The sequence below is a fragment of the Hypomesus transpacificus genome, chromosome 16 (genome assembly GCF_021917145.1).
Source record: "Hypomesus transpacificus isolate Combined female chromosome 16, fHypTra1, whole genome shotgun sequence".
NCBI classification, from domain to species: domain Eukaryota; kingdom Metazoa; phylum Chordata; class Actinopteri; order Osmeriformes; family Osmeridae; genus Hypomesus; species Hypomesus transpacificus.
Window position 1 is genome coordinate 3,749,170 of NC_061075.1, and position 20,370 is coordinate 3,769,539.

Genomic DNA, 20,370 nt, shown 5'->3' on the forward strand with positions numbered 1-20,370 from the left:
TGTGGACAGTGGGCCCCTTGCTGAAATGTGTCTCATGAAATGTGTGTTCCTTCCTTACAACATTCAGGGTAGCTACTATTGGGACACCACCGACCATCTGTTAACAGGAATCCAGTAGAATGGTGAGATCCTATTTCACTGAGAAAAGACTATGCATTACTCATAATAGTTTTGGGAGGAAGTAGTCAATATGGAGTGCATTTTCTGGGCCAAAGAGCTCATATGACTATTTAGGAAATTCCTTGCCTCACAGGGAACAGACGAGGCAATGTGTGAGGAAATATGACACAGCAAACACGCCACCCTCACGCAGTCTGTACGGGCCTGCCTCCAGCTCCAGTGCATCCCTTAATCACCCTCACCAGGAAACAAAGAGGATACAGTCTGGGGGTAGAGCCTTATACAGAAAATCGTTCAATCTAACACGTACGTGTTCACACCACGTAGGATGGCCAGGAGACAGCTTTCTCTCAGTTAGCTTGCCAAGATTTCCGGCTGGTTCTTTACAGTTTGGGCCCATGTGTTCAACAAAATATTGTAAAGGCTTTTATTCAGACACACGCAGTGGTAACACGTCATTGTTATTGTATGTACTGTATCTGTGCTAAGCTATGAGAGACACCATGGGCGTCGTTAGACCCTTTTCACTGGGGCACGTGCCCCAGTCTAAGTCTGCTGTGCCCCAGTAAAATCAAAAGGTTTGAGTTTTAACAATTTACTTTATCAGTCAGTGCATTCATTTCGATGGATAATCCCGGAAAAAAATTATGCAGTATCCAAATCAACGCTTGTAGAATCAGAGCAGTTTAACCGAAAACACAAACCGATGCATGCAGAATTCCATGTCAGCGCGCTCTTCTGAGCTTGCCAAATAGCCACTGCAGCACGCACAAGTCCAGGTGTCGGACTCGGCCCACAAGTTAGAATTGACGTAGGCTAAGAAAACATTACAAAACGAAAGAAAGTTTCTAAATGATACGCCTACCGATCATCTTATTTAGACTAAAACCAAAAAACGATATTACATAAAACTAAAAAAACTGTATGTGCGCTCAAATGTATGCCCCCCAAAAATGTGCACGTTAACTATGGATGTCCCTGGCAAAGCTGATATCAAACTTGCGACCCTGAACTGTTGTAGAGTGGAATGAGCAAGGGGACTTTTTGTAGATGAGTAGTGCATTATGTGCAGCAAGCTTGGAAGAGAAAAAAAGGGATATGAATAGGGGCCTGTGCCCCAGTAGAGCTTTATGTCTAACAACGCCTCTGGTAGACACAAAAGTTTCATTTGATCTATGGGACAGGAATATCCGAGGTGAAACATATCCTGTACGGTAAACCCAGGTGAAGGATTGCTCACATTGCATCGATCGTGCCTAAAGTAAACATTGACTCACGCAATATTGACATTTGACTTGCAAACAGACCACACGATTCGAGCCAATGATTGAGGAGATAGGGACAAGTGGGAAGCACTAAAAGTTGAATTGACTTCACCTTGATTTTTATTTCACACTCATTCCCAACAGCAAGAGTAAACGCCTTCAATTACAGTCATGAGATGCTTTTACAAAGCAAGGAGACTTTTGCACAGGATCATGTTGCTGTATTGCAAAGTCAAGAACAAATATATCACCATGGGTGTACATTTAGTAATGTTTCCAGAGCAGTAAAATCAATATTTCTGTATTGTGACATTATGTTGACGTCCAATACTCAAGTCAAGGACAGACTAGACTAGTAGTCAGGGTCGTTATAAGCACATTCCAAGGACAGGATATAGAGATGTCTATTGAAGTCAAGATTGTAGTGACTATCTGCTGTTGTAAAGTGTCTGTTTTGGTAGAACATTGCTCATTATCAGTGCCTCTAAGTAATAGTTTTAACCTCAGGATAAGAGAGACCACTTGACACAAAAAAAAACACAGATAAGAGAACTGCTATTGCTTGAATTATTCATTATGGTACAGAAAGGTGCATTCATCTCAACCATACATATAGTCTGCTGTAAAACACAATGCCAAAGTAGTCAACAAAGTCTGATATACTGATGTTTATTATTGAAAATCCTCATCAGGCCCAATGAGTAGACAGACATTAGACGCCATTAAAGTGCTGCCCAGAGGCAACTTTTCAAGCAGATTGCAGAAGATCATGTGGTTTATTGTGCAATGGCGATGTGTTTGTTGAGTGGCTTGCTCTTTTAAAGCCCCTGACAAAATATATCAAAAGGAAGGTGAATGCATACAATCTTCAATCTCAATATATTCATTTGAATGAAGCATACCCCTACATTTCAGCGATGGAAGCAGTCAACAGTATGTCTTAAATGTAAAAAATAAATAAAAATCGATCCATCCTTGCTTGCTCCGTCATCAACCAAGCGCTGAAACAATGTCCTGAGCTGGATGACCTGAGCAGGGTTCTTGTGTATCTCTGGGGTCAGAAAGGTCAACACATTGTGTAGATGCACCCTGTCAAGAATATATTTTCCTTGATGAGGAGCGGGGGGACTTCACGCCTAGCCCCCGAGTATCACCTTACCTTCAAACACTGGGTCATTGTCTGTGCTCACAGACTATGGGTGCGAGAGTTTGGATCTCTCTCTATGGGAATAGAGAGAGATCCAAATGTTTTCTTCACACTTTCTCGTGGGAGGAAAAGTGTAACGTCATGGCATTTAGTAACCTTGTGTGCATGGAGTTCACTTGCAGCCCAGACCAGTAAAGGATTGTGGAGGGTCTTAGAGGAACGTTTACTTGCTATAATGCGTTTGCGGTTCTGCCTGGGTGCTCAGGGTGTCTGATGTTGCGCACACATACGATCCTGCATTTACGGGGGTTTTGGGTTTCGACCAGGCAGCGCTGTGCTCCTCAAGCTACCGTTACCTGGAGACTCTCATCACTAATTTAGCAGACCAACAGCCCATGGCAGGGTCGGAGAGGTGGAGGGGGAGCGGGGAAGACTTTCTGCGTCGCAAGCCAGGGCAGCATCCAGCCAGGCTTCCAAAGGACAAAGGAGAAGCCAGATCTGGGGCCAATGCAGAACGGGGAGGCAATGAGCCCGCAGGAGCAGGATCCAAAGGCTTCTGTGCCCACGGAGGAGGACCACAACCAGAGCCAGGTGGGAACGGTGCCCTCGGCTCCACCGCTACCCCCCTCATCGCCACCTCCGCCTGGACCACCGGAGTACCCGAGGCCCAGGCTGGTTTTCCACACCCAGCTGGCCCACGGGAGCCCCACAGGCCGCATTCATGGATTTACCAATGTGAAGGAGCTGTATGCTAAGATCGCTGAGGTGTTCAATATATCCCCCTCTGAGGTAAGGGACTCTAGATATTATCTCTATAGTAGTCTTCGTAACTGCTTATTTTTGCAATTACACCTTTTTTCGATTAAGGTTGTATTTGATGTATATTTATCCATTCACGTCAGCAAACCATTCTGACCATGCTGAAGACATTTATGGATGGTTTATATACCGGCTCATAACTATAGAGTTGACGTTCTCTTAATAGTTTCTTGAATCATATTTTTTGGGCATATACAGATCATTTAAATGCAAAAACAGGGGACAATCAACATCAACAACTTCATTACAACATCAGCCTCGAATGAGGCAAATCGTCTCTTGAGGAGTGGGGACTGTGTGGGGCCGGGGGAGGGAGCGGGGTGGGGGTGGGGGGAGAGGGGTGGGGGTGGGGGGAGAGGGGTGGGGGTGGGGGGAGAGGGGGTGTTAAAATACATGACAAAGGACACACACTGAGCTTGTCGTCAATGTGCATAGGCACCTTTGTGACATTGTCTCATGGGCCAGATGTACATGCAAGTCTGTCTCTAATTCAGTGAGCATTTGGATAAAGTGTGAACGGTTTCAAATAGCTCCCTTTACCCTGAGGTAGCATGAGAAGGGCATTTGCTCAGGCCGATTTTCACTAAACAGAGTGATAATTAAATCATGTGTACAATACCTTTGGTCAAGTTTCACCACTGAACGACAAATGCTTCATTGAAATATTCCTAGTGTAAGAAAGAAGAGAACGCATGAGAAAAATGAACAATATGCGTTTAAAACATTCACTATTAGCATGTTGACTACAAACAGATGTCTGCTCTGCGTGTCACCTGAACATGTTCTGAGATAAGGATCATGCTTCTACAGTGACTCTCTAATAACGTCAGAACAGACCTCTGATCTTGACATGGTCCTTGGAGGAAATCTACTGATCTGGCCCAAATTGACCTTTGGTAGATCATGGTTACCTACACAGAACTTGCAGCTGTCTCTCTGAGGAAATACATGAGAGTGGAGCTGTTGGAAACATACCACTGGTGTCCAATGGTGACCAACATATGCTCGTAGGACAATTCTTTCTTGGAAAACATTTATAAGAGCTTACAAAGCAATGCATCCCTATGAGATATAATAGGAATTTACAAAGGTAAAAGCTAGATTAAACAATAGCATACATATGGAGCCTGGTAACCTTCATAACTATCCTGTACCCGTACAAACCTTAATATAGAATGTTTCCACAATTATAACTCAAATATAAGGTAGGGAATATAGGACATCATTAAATGTTATCTGTTGCCAGTGTACCACTTAATATTCCACATTGTCAGCTTGTATAGTTCCATGCCTATCTTTATGCTTTGCCATGATTTCTGATATCTGTTATCAAAGCACCTTGATTTCAAGGTTTATAGCCGGATGGTGTGACAGAAAATGCGTGGGTAAATGCCTACATGTTCAGAAGGCATGACCCAACCTTGAAGTAGTCTGTTAGGGTAGTCACTATTGTTGTGGTTTAAAGCACTGTTTTGAACATTTTAGCGTCTGTATCTGGTTTCTGTAGACACATAAGGTCACATATGATGATATGACGATTCAGTGGGGCAAGACCATAGTATACTAGGTCTATCGTATACAAAAGAACAGTCTGACTTGGCTGGTTCAAAGAGAATGAGCAAAAAACTAATATCAAAGACAAAGACAATGACTTGTTTACTTGAGGATATAGTAGACAAATGGAGCATTGCTTAAGAATAGAGAAGGAAAGTCTAACCGGGCGACAGTTATACATTTTCATTCAATATCAAGAAGATCGACTCATGTGCAAAGCGTATTTCCTGTGCAGACATTTGGTCTGGACCTCAAGAATGTCCATATCAAATATATTGGCTTTTACTGACCTCTGCTGTTAAGAGTGTGTATTGAACAGCAATCAGAAGCGTCACACATGTTTAATGAATACATACTATGTATCATACTGCATGTGTTGTAAATATATGATTACAAAAGTGAGGAATCAAAGTAGACGGGTATTAAGATAATATGATATTTGTCAGGTCCACATAGCTGTGAGTGGTTTTGAGTCCCATGGTGTTTAGGAAACGAATATGGTTCAATTTGATTTCTCACCCACAAGTCATAGCTGCGCAGTAGCAATTCAACTTTCTGTGAGAAACCAACAATCATTTGCCCTGCCAATCACGTCTTCATCTTCTCTTCCCAGATCCTCTTCTGCACCCTAAACTCTCACAAAGTCGACATGCAGAAGCTCCTGGGGGGGCAGATAGGTCTAGAAGACTTCATCTTCGCCCACATCAGGGGGGAGACCAAAGAGGTGGAGGTCACCAAGACTGAGGACGCCCTCGGTCTCACCATCACAGACAACGGAGCCGGCTACGCTTTCATTAAGGTGAGCACAAGACGTACATGCCATGTCTGACTGTACGACACGACGACATCCCGTCCCCAATCTCAGTGGTTCCCAACCCTGGTCCTCAGGGAACACCTGTCCTGCATGTTTTAGATGTTTCCCTGCTCCAACACACCTGATTCCAATGAATGGGTCGTTAGCCAGCTCTGCAGACACCTGCTTATGACCATTCATTGGAATCAGGTGTGTTGGGACAGGGAAACGTTTAAAACATGCAGGACAGGTGTTCTGTGAGGACCAGGGTTGGGAATCACTGCATCTGACCTGTCACGGGCAAGGCCTGATAACTCTGCACCATATCTTTGATATTCTTCTTCATTATTCAATTTATTTTGTTCATTGATTTGCTCATTCTTTGTTTTATTTTCGTCCTACCTTCCATCCCTTCTTCCATCTTTTTTTCCTCCCTCCCTCCCTCCCTCCCTCCCTCCCTCCCTCCCTCCCTCCCTCCCTCCCTCCCTCCCTCCCTCCCTCCCTCCCTCCCTCCCTCCCTCCCTCCCTCCCTCCCTCCCTCCCTCCCTCACGACAGAGAATAAAGGAAGACAGTACCATAGACCAGCTGAAGACTGTATGCGTGGGAGACCACATTGAGGCCATCAACGACCAGAGCATCGTCGGATGCCGACACTACGAAGTAGCTAAGATGCTAAAGGAACAACCGAGGGGAACTCCCTTCACACTCAGACTGGTAGGGCCTAAGAAAGCCTTCGGTGAGTCATTCGTCAATTAAGAATCAGACCGTTTTATGTTCAAAAGTGATCGAAAAGGTTTCATCAATAAATCTGACCTGTTCATGTCAACTCATACACTATTACGCTTTATTTAGGAACATTTAAATCAAGTTAATGGCAGAAAACAACCTTTCACCTCCCTGTGAAATATGTGATTATTTCACTCCCACACAAACATGTGTCAAGTGTAAAAATGGAACAAAATGTTCCCTAAGGGTGTTTCATAAACACCTACTTCCTTTATTGAAAGGTGATCTCGGAGTCAATAGGACTGGCCGTATCGCACTGTCTCACAAGGAAGGAAGGAAAAGCTGACTGCCTAGTCTAAACTCCAGCGGGAAATACCCTCTTTAGATAAAAAAAAAAAAAAAAACGCCTGGTTTGGAGCCAAAACCTGATTGGGTTCAATGGTTTCCTAAGAATCAAGCCTCACCCAGACAGGAAGCTAGCATAACCACTGAGCTTCAGTTAATAATGTTATTGTTCAACTGTGATCTGATGGTGTTTATATTGAAGGTCCTACTTTGCTAGAGTACTGTACTTACAATAAGCTGATGAGGAGTTGCTAGACCAACATATAAGCTAGTTGCTGCAGAAATTGACATATTTCATAAAGTGTTATACGTAGTAATTGCATACATAATAAAAACAAATATTATGTATTGTCCTGTATTCTCAAAATATTTTCCTCAAATATTCTTGCTCAAGGTGAAAAAAGATGCAGGTTTTAGAGTGGAGATAAACACAGTTTATCTGCAGGACTCTCCATCGTGTGATCCTAGACCCAGCCACCCCGGCAGAAATGCGTTCATGTGCAACCCTCTGAACAAACGCGTCAATCAATTCAGTTCAATGTGGTTAATAATGGAAAAGCCGTATGATGATCATAATAACGTGAGCTAATTGGATGTTTGAAAATGATGGATTACATTTCATGCTCAGAGGGGTTAATTACACTCTTGAATGTGCACCGAATATCCCAAGACAAAGAGAGAGACACATCACAGCGCTCATTATCATTCCACATGGCTGTCATTCGTATCTGAGCTCCAGAGCCTATGAAATATATATTCCCGCGGCTGACATTCACTTCTGACAATGGACTTAGATTGACATGAAAAGCTCTACTAAGTCTTTATACTGTAGTTACTCGGTTCAATTGGAAATTGAACTTCCCTTTCACCTGGGAGTGCTGGATTCAGGCCATGTACATATTGTGGTACTGCACATGAGTTTTATGATTATAATACCTTATGGATAATGCATTTGCTCCTTGAATCGGGTCTGTTTGGCTGATTGGCGCCAGGAACAGAATGTTTGATCCAAATCTCCAACCTAATCATACACAGTCAAATTCAGGCCAAGGTTACATTCAGGCCAAGGTTACATTCAGGCCAAGGTTACATTCAGGCCAAGGTTACATTCAGGCCAAGGTTACATTCAGGCCAAGGTTACATTCAGGCCAAGGTTACATTCAGGCCAAGGTTACATTCAGGCCAAGGTTACATTCAGGCCAAGGTTACATTCAGGCCAAGGTAATATTCCGGCCAAGGTTATATTCCACTTTCATTTAAATAACAGAGGTAACTCACTGATAACTTGTCATTGGGTAACTTGAACTTCATTGATTTTAGAGATAAACTCTTCGAAGAAGGCTTGCGCTTGATTTTCATCAACAACTCATTGTGCATTCTGTGTACTTCTCCTGTGTGTGTATGTGCGGGGGGGGGGATTGGGTGTGTGTGTGTGTGTGTGTGCAGACATGATTGGCACGAGGACAAGAGCACCCAAGTCCAGCGACGGTAAGATGGGGAACGGGAAGGAGACCCTGCGGCTGCGGTCCAAGGGGGCCGCGACCGTACAGGAAGTGGTGAGTTTCACACACTCCCACGGCCGTTGACCTGCACTGTAACACCTCTGACCACCAGACCACACACACACATTGACAAACACTTGAAAACCCAAGTTCACACACACACACACACACACAGTGGACCTCTTGGAAAAATTGTTAGCACTCAAGCCTTTTGTTCATCTTACTCCTTGTAAATAATGACCTCAGGATATCAGTCTTCACTACTGCCTAAATACACTGCCTAATATGGTCACGGCCCACTAATACTGAGAGAAGCTTTGTTTAATAAAAAAGATGGATTCCACCGGCAGAAACCATGGGGATTTTCTTAAATGCATACTAAAATGTGAAAATCATTTGGTACCCTACTGTGACAAGATGCATAGGTTTGTGTTGATCATAAGTTGATGATCTCACTGGAGTCCATCTCAGTGTTTAAAGAGTGGATGCCAGTGAGATTCCAAACATTCTGACTCTTGCTTTCCCACCAGCCCAACGAGTTTGAAGACAGAGCCACCAAGAAAGTGGATGACCTACTGGAGAGCTACATGGGCATCAGAGATGTTGAACTAGGTAAGATGGACGTCCTGTAGAACCATCTAGAAAACAATCCCCATTGGGCTTCAGGATGTAACACTGAGTAGTGGCTATGCTGGGCAGTGTCTCGTGGCTGTTCTGCACAAGTTATTTCATGAATTAAAGGTTAGGCTACATGCCAGCAACATGAGCTACTTGTCTGATAACACAATATAACCAATTGATTTGGTTGTATTAAATATGTGAATAAGTAATAAGTTGAGTTCAAACTTCAATGATTTCTTTGGAATACATGTAGGTCTGCCTTTTTCCCGTAGGCATAGTCCATTAGCTAAGTATAATACTGGCACATTCACCCAGATGTGTCCTTAGTTGGTTTGTATACTCAACTGACAGACTGCCAGAATGTCCAGAATGCTGCACAAGCATGACTAAGGACGTGAGGCAATCAACCACTGGGAACTAAATAACCGAGAAACATTACTCAGTGTCGAAAGGTTGACCATTTCCTGCAGTGGACAGGACATCATCCGCGTTCCTAACGGCTTTCCCCAATAACTAACATTGCGCCGACTGTCCCCACTTACAGCGACCACAATCGTGGAGGCAGGCAGAGATAAGAAGAACCCCGATGACTTTGCCGAGGCCTTGGATTCGGTGCTGGGAGACTTTGCGTTCCCCGACGTGTTCCTGTTTGACGTGTGGGGTGCTATCGGGGATGTGAAGAACGGCAGAATGTAGGAGGAAAGCGACGGGGAGCCTGCTGCGATCTCCCTTTCTGTCACAGCAACCCATATCACTGACTTGAACTATCACAACCCCTCGTTTGACGATGAAATTGCGGGTATTTGCTTTGACACGCTGAACAAAATGACCAAATATTACACAAAACGTGGCCGTCATTGGGCATGGTTCTGATTGTTTGTGTCCACTAAGCAGGGCTGGGTGGGGATACTGAAAAATACTAGGAAGCACCAGGAATGCATCTCTGAAAACAGAAAGTGAGATAATGAAGCTGTTTATTCCCAATGCAGAGGGATGGGACAAACAGCAAAGGAGAGATACGTTTCGGTCTCAGAGACCACCCATCAGTCAGAGATTTATATCTCACCAATGTTCACAAACAATATCCATCGACCAAGGCTGTGAAGCCATGGAGACTCCATACATCAGGTGGTTGAGTAATAGCACATTTGATTGAAAGGAATTGCAAGGGTAAAGTACAGTGTTACCACATAGGGACAAAATATAAGGCTGAATAAATGTCTTAATCTACTGGAACATTCTTAGCAGTGATCCCGGGGGAGGTCTACATTGTATTTAGCCAGTTTTAGATGGTTTCCTTAAACCTAATGCAACCAAACCAAGCATTCCAATAAGTCACTATTGTGAAAGGAAACAGTACTCGTCATTTCCCCACTCCTTATAAAGTCCACATGTTGACTACTGTGAGTTTTCTTTCAGGAAATGCATTATCTGTGCCTAAAGGTGATTGAAGATTGGTACAATAACCTAATAACTCAAATTTGTGTAAAATGTGTTTGAAACATCTGATTCTTATGTCTTTATCTTGCCTGAGCAATGAAGGTCTTCATACATCTTCCGACGCAATCTCCCTCGAGTTATGGTCTAATGTTTTGGTTCAAAGTGTTTCTGAGCACAATAGTTCTACAATATATATAATTTAGAGGTTTGTCTTATTGACATCATGTACATAGGGGTGTCACATGCCCTTGGAAATAAAGAAGACATACTAGTTATGAATCATTAATGTATAAACGTATTGGTTTAAAAACTTTGTTGAGTGTTTCTTGTCCCAATGGCCTCATTATTGTCACTGAAAAATATGACTGTGTGGTTATTATAGAGTACTTCAATAGCTAAATCATAAGCTACTCTATGGAGACCTGAGAATAAGGCATATTTCATGTGTATCTAAGGTTCAAATTAACAATAAAACATTGCTAATCTTAAATTGTTGTGTCATTGTGAATTCAAGACCAATTCATTAAACTGTAACAACTTCTTAACTCGTTACTTTTACTGTATGTTACTAAAGTAGTCCATCCAAGTTAATTCCAAAGAATATCCTAAATAGGAAACTATTTACACATTATATGCAATAATTTTACATATTCCGTCAATATTTGAGTTAAATTACATTTGCATAAGAAAAACAAGGCAGATTTTATTTATTAAAGTACAATAAAGCACAAGTGTGTAGATTCAGATTATAGTCCATCCTCCAAATACACATCCCAACACACAGTAAACAAAAAGCTTTGCAACTGTGCAGGGTGATTCAACATGCAGTTTCAATACATTCTCCATTACAAATAAATACTGTTTTCATAATTCTCCAAGTCTACTGCTATGGACATACATCATTATGCATTTGATCAAATACACTGTCCTGTAAGATATCTTTACTGTACATAAACCTGAAGAGTATATCTGGTGTGCTAAAAACACCTACAACAATCACACAACCTTAGTATTTATACAGAACCAAACTTTTGTAGATAATGTCATATTACCAGTCACAACTTTCACTCTGTATTTCAACACATGCATATACTGTCTTAGAACCTATGTGCCCATGAGTTACTGTATGGGGTGAGACAGATTGACATGGAGGATAAGGTCAAAGGTCACATACATTGCTTCTTTAAGACATAGGGTTACTAAAGCGCAAGAGGGAACGTTACCTGTCAACTAATGCGCCTGTTGAGGCAAAGGAAACCTCCACTTCAAAACATCAAAGAGGATTTCCACGACCCACCATTAGTCCTAATCCCTGTAGCTGATAAACTGTCAGTCAACACCTTTCAAAGACATACCTCATTATAAAACTTATCTTTAGCTTAGCATTCTCCTTTCGATGTTTTTACTCTCTCCTTTGATACACTGGTCCCTCTGTTCTACCGCGTCTCTTATTTTCTATCATGTAACACCCTTCATGTCTATTTTCATTGTATCATTGCATTTCTGTATTCTCATTGTATTGTTAAGGACCTAGTATTGTATTTTTGTACAAAAGGCACGATATTACAGTTTTTTAACCGCTTACACACATTCTTTTTTACTTTTCCTCTTTTTTTCAAAACTTTACACACAAATCCAAGAATTGCACACAAAAGATGCGAAATGCCTTGAATCTCTTGCAAAATGAAGCACTGCATTTAAAATATCACAAACAGGTTTCAAAAGCAAACATTTCCTTACGTTGCAAACACCTTTGCCATAATATTACATTTTTGGATATATCATATACACAGAGTTATTCAAAACCTAAAACTCTTCTTTCTTCTGAGCTCAGATGTACATTTCTGTAAAGGCAGAGATGTTGAAGAATTCATGGTAAACACGAAAACAAGATTAAAACCAAACTTTTTTTGACTGTAAGCATTTGTAGTTGTGAATACAGTATTACACAGTACAAAAGAAAGAATGTAGTAGGACAGAAACCAAATCAAATTTTGAAAAAGGTGATTACGAAATGGCGTTCGTGTCATGAACTGTAGCATACAGTAATATATACTATTTTCTACAACATTGTCAGAATGTCCTCTTACAGTCACTGTACTGTTGCGCAGTATGATAGAGTAATCCACCAGACTGTGACCAATCATGCAGTGCACTGCAGTCAATGGATGCATGGGTGCTAAAATATATGTATGTGTATAGTATACCGTGTGTTGTGCTGGAACAGCTATTTTGTGTACATTAGAACATGTGTACATTACAGTAGTCTGGACAAGTTCTTTCAGGTATGTCACATACCTGTTATCATTTCTACAGTAAAGGTTCAAATTATACCCATCAACTCAAATTAGGCTATTTACAGGCCTATTCAAAAGCCATTATTGGTTGGTGTGTTGATTAAAGCAATGAGTGTTTGCACATGTGAGGAGTTAGTGTGAGGTACTGATAAATTAGTGTGGCATTTTGATTGGTTGTGTTTGAAAAAGGAAATCAAGATGCTTCCTGTTAGAATTTTGTGTGTAACGTTGAAAATTGTGTGTTGTATTTTACAAAAAGTAAAAGAAAGAAAACTGAGTCAAAGGCCAAAAATGTGCATATGGTTTTGCAGTCTTGATGTGTGGTTCTGGTGTTGTGTGGCAAGTAAGGATTTGGTGTGTAAGCAGTTGAACAAAAACTGTAACTCCGGCTTGAAATGGAACATCTGCAAAGCGTCAGACAAGAGCAGGCGGACTTACAAGTGGACGCTCTTAACACCCCCTTGCTGAAAATTATTAATACGTCGCTATGGATGAAAGCGTCTCTTGAATGAATTAAATGTCAAATGGACTCGAGCCCACACAGAACGTTGTTGTCTTTGGAAGGGTAGACACCCAGGGAGTGCAGTTGAGGAACACTCAACTGCACTGCTCCAACACTGGACGGGTTCAGTTTGACAGTGAAGAACGCAGAAAAAAAGTACACGTGATCTAGGCCAGATGCTGCAGTCAAACACGGCATGCATCTCTCCGTTCTCCATTATTACAAGCTGAATCGCTCGAAATACTGAAGGCACGTGAACAAATATGCTACATGATGGCAGAAGCTTTCACCAGAAGGGATTTTCAGTCCGAAAAGTGCAATTATTTCAGTGGGACCGTCTAATCCAAGTTAATGACCTCCCCTCATTAAGAAGCACAGCCTACACAGACTCAAACTGAACAGGGACATACTACTATCCGTCCCCAAAATTACTTCACTGACCTTCATGACAAAATTCATCCTCAGTTGCCAAAAGCTAGTGCGGCCAGATCATTTAAACCAGGGGTCTCCAACCCTGCTCCTGCAGAGGTACCTGCCTGTGTTTTCTTTCGCTTCGACACTCATCTAGCACACCTGATACTAATAATTGGCTGGTTGATTTGCTGAATCAGGTTTGTTGCGACGTGTGATCGGAGCGTTATCATACAGGCAGGTAGCTTCCCACGAACAGGGCTGGAGACCCCCTGATTGGACCCAATTACAGAGAGGGGGGCGGACCCTTTACAGGCTGGGGAGAGTCTTCCCCCTTCCCTCCCCCGGGATCGCCCTCCTGAGCGCCCCCCAGGGAGGAGCGGGTGAGCCTGCGCAGGGTGCCACTGAAGGAGGGGTACAGGCTCATGATGGAGCCCCTGGACCAGTCCATGCGGGGGTATACGCGCTTGAGAACGGCTCGGCGGAACAGGATGTACACCCAGGGGTCCAGGATCTGGTTCCAGGTGGCAAATCGGAGCCAGAGCAACAGGAGGCGGACTTGGAGTCGGGTTCCCGACAGCACAGTCTGCGCAATAAACACCTAAAAGAGGAGAGAGAAAGGGGGGGTTGGGGGGAAGAGGTGCAGGAGAAGGGGAGATTTGGATGGGGGAGAGGGGGAGAGATAGGAAAGGAAACATGGCAAGATCAAAAGGAAAGTGTTAGGGATACAGAGAGTCCGGGACATGCGAGAGACGAGAAATAGCGAAGGAACGTGTAGCGTGGAAGGAGGAGGGAGACACACATGGAGAAGATCTACAGCTTGACACTCTCTCTTTTTCGCACACACACAAAGTGATGTGTTATCATCCATCCCGGTGAGTCAATTTTTACGAGGGTCTCTGCGGTTGAGGCCCTGGCATCCCAAAAAGGTGTGCCTCAGGCCTTATGGTCGTACCATTAGTATTAGCGCAGTCCACTCCACATTTGCTTACAGCTGATGATTCAAGCAGTTTTTTAAATGCATCTACTGTATGCCGCATGCTGCCAGTTAGCACTGTAAATCTCCGTTTGGGGTACAGTTGTAGTAGATGGACCCTGCCTAAGACCATCTGCTCGCATGCATTTACACAATCTGCAGCGTTTCCATTATGTAGTGACAGCTCATGGACTCAAAACAACGGTTTCATGAGATGCCTCTACCGCTCCATGATTGGTCTGAAGGGTTAGCCAACAAGGAAGCCAGCCAATGAAAGAAAACAAATTCCAATCGCTCAAGTGAGTGGTTTATTAGCCGCATGGAATGGATACAAACAAGCCCATCGGAGTGCATGTCCAGGCCAGGGGTGCTTCAAAGGAAGGGTTTCTGGGAAATGTTACATGAAAGCTGCCGGTAATCAGGGAACCTGCATGAGCGGATGGGTCCGTGAACACTGGTTATTTCGGGGCTTGATAAAGTCCAGCCAAACGATGTGATATTAAGGTTGAGCGGTGATGATAAGCTGTAGAGAAAAGGGGACACCGTTTTGTGAGTTTTTGTCGTTGTTTTTTTTTTTACTCGCCTTAGTTTCGATTCCTGACACAAAATGTAGATCCAGGGATCGCAAATCTGATTGCATGTGGCGAAGCGCAGGAAGGTTAACACAGATTGGGGTTCTACGGGCGCAGCTGACAAGGCCCTCGTCAGGCAGTACACCTATGCAGCAGGGCAAGCACACAAGGTCAAACCTGGGAGAGGCCCTACGCGGGGACACAGAAACACACGACACCTGCAGGTCCTGTCGCAGGCGCAGAGAACAGCTCGACGATGACACCCAGCAAGGAGTTGTTTCGAATCAAATCCCTTTTGTTGAGGTGTCCGAAGAGTGCCTCACTATCAGCACCACTTTATGGGCAGAAATAGTGCGCTTGAGTAAAGTGACAGACACCATCGAGAAAGGCCTGTCTGGGAATTGTCTGCATTCAAGCGAACTGAGAGACCGGCAGGAAAAAATGGCCTTACATGGCAATAGTTCAGCAACATTCCTCTCGTTAAGGTCTCGATCAAGCTGAAGCTGATTAGCCAGCATTGCTATGGTGTAATGAAGGACAGAAAGTGAAGTGCTAAGTGAAGCTTGGATTTTCTCTAGCCTTTCCCAAAAAGTTGGAGCTGATTACACTCTAGCTGAGAAAAAACAAGAGGAGACAGAGGGAGAAGAAGAAGGCGAGACTAAGGGAGGGAAGGAGGGATGGCTGGAGTGTATGAGCGAGCAACTTTGAGCTGTTCAGAGTTGTTTAGACATTTGTCATTTAGCAGACACTCTTATCCAGAGCGACTTACAGTAAGTACAGGGACATTCTCCCTGAGGCAAGTAGGGTGAAGTACCTTGCCCAAGGACACAACGTCATTTGGCATGGCCGGGAATCGAACCATCAACCTTCTGATTAATAGCCCGACTCCCTAACAGCTCAGCCATCTGACCCCCATCAGTTCTTCAACCGTGGTTCTGAGTCACTCTAAACAACTTAGGATTTTTATGGTGCTGTCATATCGAGTTGTTTCTTCATAAAACAACTTGAGAAACTTGAGAAAAAGTAGAGACAGAAGGGTGACGTGAAATGTCAGAGAAGGAGCCAGAAGTCTGGGGAATGTAGGGTCCTTACCGGATATCCCCTCTGCCTCCATCTGGAGATAGCTTTAACATATGGGCCTTATCGCTCGGCAACACTCAGCTCCACTCTCTAACGCACTGCTACACAGGCAACAATACTTCCTGGATGAGAAACTAGGGCAACTCACACTGCTTACCCCTGCTTAGAGTTCTCATTCCAATTTGAAACAACTTTATCAGTCCCCCTCTGTGGTACACAACCAGAAGGCCAGGGAACCAGAGAGTGTTTTTGTTTAACAAGGAGGAGGAAGGCGTTTCATGTGAACAAACGTAAAGCGTAAATATTAAAACGTTTTGATAGCAGAGGCTTGAAAAGGTATGTTCATCATGGAAAAATAGAAAAAGACATGGTTGTGTCTGCGACAAATAAAATAATCGTGTTTATTTTGTGTGTGTGTGTGTGCAAGTAAGCCAGCGTGGCAGGTGGCACCGTGCGACTCACCAGCAGGGGGCACCAGCAGATGGAGGCGATCACCATGATGAGGATGAGCTGCACCATCATCTCCACCTCGTAGTCGCGCCGGCGCTGGGCGCCGTCCTGCCCGCAGCACACCTTGACGAGGGTGACCACGCTGATCGTGTTGAGCACGAACGACACCCCCAAGGACAGCAGCCCCACCGCGGAGAACAGCAGGGAGAACAACAGGTCGCTGCCCTCCGAGCTGATGTTCAGGAAGCACCAGGAGCCCGGGAACTGCATGTGGTAGCTGCCCACGCCCGACAGGGGCAGCAGAGCCACCGAGCCGGCCAACGCCCACACCATCATCACCATGGACGCCGCCCGACTCTTCGACATGCTCGCCGTGCGGGCGAAGGGCCGGTTGATGCCCACGAAGCGCTCCACGGCCATGGAGGCGCCCAGCAGCAGCGGGCACAGGCCGTAGAAGACCATGGACATGCCCATGAAGTTGCAGAAGTGGCAGTGGGGGTCCAGCTGGCGCCAGTTGAAGTGGGTGACGTAGAAGGTGACCACGATGACGCCCGTCACCAGCAGGCCCATGAAGTCCGTCACGACCAGGCCGCAGAGGAAGATCAGGAAGGAGGAGCGCGATCGGCTGTGGGTGCGCTGGAAGGAGTTGAGGAGGACCACCAAGGCGATGAGGTTGGAGCCTAGGCCCAGGGTGCTGAAGGTGGCGGAGAAGTAGGCGGAGGGGAGGGTGGTGTTGTAGTTGAACGGCGGGCTGTTGATGGAGAAGCACAAGGGGGTCGTCTCGTTGGGGGGGCGGGTGGAGGCGTTCATGGCGGCGGGAGGGAGAGCGGCGGGCGTTCAGAGGATGGAGAAGGCGAGGTGGATTCTAGTACGTTTTGGAGACATGGAAGTTCTCTTGCTTCACCTTGGGAAAGGAAACAGAAATGTGGCATGCGTCACACAAATGCCCGAGTCATGTCTTGTGTTTTTATTTGGTAGGCAGACAAAGGGACTTTTCTACACATTCCGTTGAACAGCACAACACATTCTGCAGAAAAATGTGTTGACCAATCGGAAAACAGCCATGACTAACGGAAAAACATCCAAATGCGATGCAGAACACATTATTTGTATAAACAGACTTTTTCCCGATGGAGTCTTCATACTGACAAGTGACAGGGTTTATACAAAGCTATAAACTTAGCACGCATATGGAACACAGATGTTGGTTTCTCGCTTATTGTGAAAATTATTTTTAGAGGCCTTGCTCCCATTAACAATCTCTTAGTGAGTGTGAATATACAGATACCTAAAAGGAAGGTGATCTAAGTAAATGAACAGGAAATAGAAATGAAAAGAGGACACAAATTGAGGCAGTAGTAGAAACTGGAAATGGACAAAGGGGAAGATCATGAAGCTTTTTGGAAGAGGTTGAAAATAAATGCAGACCGTTTTTAGTGAATGTCCTAACACTGTCAAATGCTCTGAGATCTTGGTTTGAACCTTGACTGAGCCAATGGAATGAAAGAATACAGATGAAATCTGATATAATCAAAACCAAAGTTACCTAATTTCCTTAAAAACATCCTCACTGACATTAGCCTGTTCCAACCGATCATATCTACGTCAATTCAGAGTATCAACACTAACATGATTCGGAGGAGAGAGTACAGTTCAAATTCAGAGAGAGAGAGAGAAAGTGACATAGACTGAGAGTGTGTTCTCTGTATTCCTCCCCCCCCCCCCCCAATTCCCCCAGCTATGCTCTCCATCGAGCTTCAAAGCACTCTCGGTCCTTTTGGTCATTTTTCACTGCACCCTCTCCTTCAACCTCCAGCCACAAAGTGGAGTGGCCAGCTGAATTATCACAACACTCAATATCATAATTCTAATTGCTCCAGTCTTACTTGATGCTGTTTTTTTTTTATAATGTTTTTTTAAGTAATGGATACCACAGGGCACAAGTGTGTGGTGGGAAGATGAAGAAGATGGCACAGTTGGTTTACAGGAAGGAAGAGGTATTCCCTTGTTGTGACATTAGGCTACCAGCCTCCAGCACCAAAATGCTTTTCACTAAATTATTCACCATGACAGAGATAATGGCAAAACATATTAGTTATTGTGTCTGAGTTTGTGTCCCTCCAGTCCCTCCACCAGAAAGGAAGAGGACTTGGTGATCTAGCTTGTCCACTGACAGGTATATTGTTCTGATGTAGAACTTGTTTCTTATTGTACATCGCGTTCTGTTCTCTGAATGAGCAAGGTCTGAGGATCAAATGTAAAAAGAAAATCGAGCGTACCTATATTGCATCTGTTGCTCCACTACCAAAGGGTAACCTCCTCCCATGGCTACCTTTTGAATCAAAAACAGGCGCTCACTCATTTGACTGCTTACAACCCTAAACTGTAGCCATTGACTTTCGCACTGGTAATTGAAGTTTTCAAATTCTTGCAAGTCTGCAGAATTAAAACGGTCATATGCTGTGAACTACATGAAACCAAAGTGAGGCAAATACTATATGAATTTGTTCAGCCTTTGTATTACGTAGCGGTAAACTTAAGACGTAACCTCTATCAAAACACAGACAACTAAGGTATCAGCATATTATATACAAGCCTGATATCTATGCAATAACGTACAGTAAAATAAGTTTGATGACTTCATGACAAAAAAAAAGCTTTATGTCAGTTGAAAGATAAAGAATACAAATTAAACTGAAAGAAAAATTGCCTACCTTCGGAGTTTGCCATCAACGCTCACGCATCTTGTCGCTTCCTCAGCGAGCTTCGATGCAGGCGCGTCTGCCGATGCTTTTAAAGTGAAAGCTTAAGTTTCTTGGGATAAAGATCTCTCTGAGTGGGTCTACTCATGTGACGCAGACCAGTGTACATGGAACGTAAATTCAAATGAAACGGGACACATACGTGACATACAGTTGAATCTTCATAACGTTGTCAGCACCTCTCACAACCCCGCAGCAAGCGCAGATAAAAGTTGTCTGTGTTTTTTTTCCCTTTTCACTTTTCCGGAAGACAAGGGGATGGGCTCGTTAGCAACGTTTGAGTCAGGAATGTTCCGGGTGAATTCCATCCCACGAGAAAATAAAGAGCATCATTGAGGTGGTAAGATGAGGGCTAGAAATGCCGAATACTAAGAAATTGCTTTAGGAAAATGTGTTTAAGTCTGCAAGAGACCTCTAGTGAGCAGATGCTCACTCTTCAGTAACTCAATGAAAGAGAAAGAGGGATTGGGGTGGTTCAAAAGCAAAAACCTAAATGTCTTGTCCTGTTCTAAACACAGATCTTGATTATTTCGAGAACCCTAGGAATTAAATTGTAATTTCACCGAATTTCACCAATGTTGCCATTTAGAAGCTGACTCACCACATAAGTCTCACACTAACTGCTGACCATAAATCTATATAATCGCGAGGGTGATTACAACGATATAAAAAAAAATCGTTTTGTTAGTCTATAGGTTGCAAAATTTGCCCACAAAAGGTAGAGTTGAGTCCTGAAAGCCAGACACACAATTTACCTTTTAAGTGTGTAAGCCTGACCAGCTCCTATTTCACTAATCAATGACAGGAATCCATTACTTACAAAGTAGAGCTGGGAAAGAGGCAAGTTACAATATTCGACTGAAGCAACCAGCAACAAAGATACAAAATAGACACGCACAAGCCATTTTTAGAACATTTTTGTAATTTATTTGCACCAATTAATCTTAATTATGAATAGCACTCCTATTTCAGTGAGTTAAAGCACTT

General features: G+C 43.7%; 2 protein-coding genes across 5 annotated transcripts; one reads left to right on the forward strand and one right to left on the reverse strand.

The window, feature by feature from the left end:
• Nucleotides 1-1,853: 1,853 nt before the first annotated feature.
• gipc3 (GIPC PDZ domain containing family, member 3) lies at nucleotides 1,854-10,926 on the forward strand. Its single transcript, XM_047036924.1, has 6 exons — nucleotides 1,854-3,321; nucleotides 5,519-5,704; nucleotides 6,255-6,435; nucleotides 8,217-8,326; nucleotides 8,803-8,884; nucleotides 9,438-10,926. The coding sequence occupies exons 1-6, from the start codon at nucleotides 3,040-3,042 to the stop codon at nucleotides 9,587-9,589; spliced, it is 993 nt and encodes a 330-aa protein (XP_046892880.1). The 5' UTR covers nucleotides 1,854-3,039; the 3' UTR covers nucleotides 9,590-10,926.
• Nucleotides 10,927-11,023: 97 nt separating this feature from the next.
• tbxa2r (thromboxane A2 receptor) lies at nucleotides 11,024-19,678 on the reverse strand. Of its 4 annotated transcripts, none has more exons than XM_047036921.1 (4): nucleotides 19,336-19,650; nucleotides 18,901-18,949; nucleotides 16,634-17,525; nucleotides 11,024-14,144 (listed from the first exon to the last, which is right to left on the reverse strand). In XM_047036921.1, exons 3-4 carry the CDS (start codon nucleotides 17,429-17,431, stop codon nucleotides 13,830-13,832), a joined length of 1,113 nt encoding a protein of 370 aa, XP_046892877.1. In that variant the 5' UTR covers nucleotides 17,432-17,525; nucleotides 18,901-18,949; nucleotides 19,336-19,650; the 3' UTR covers nucleotides 11,024-13,829. The 4 variants fall into 4 exon arrangements, with proteins under 4 accessions (XP_046892877.1, XP_046892876.1, XP_046892875.1 ...); XM_047036920.1 differs by having other exon boundaries at nucleotides 18,901-18,953; XM_047036922.1 differs by lacking the exon at nucleotides 18,901-18,949 and adding an exon at nucleotides 15,103-15,236 and having other exon boundaries at nucleotides 13,883-14,144; nucleotides 19,336-19,678.
• Between the last annotated feature and the right edge of the window lie 692 nt (nucleotides 19,679-20,370).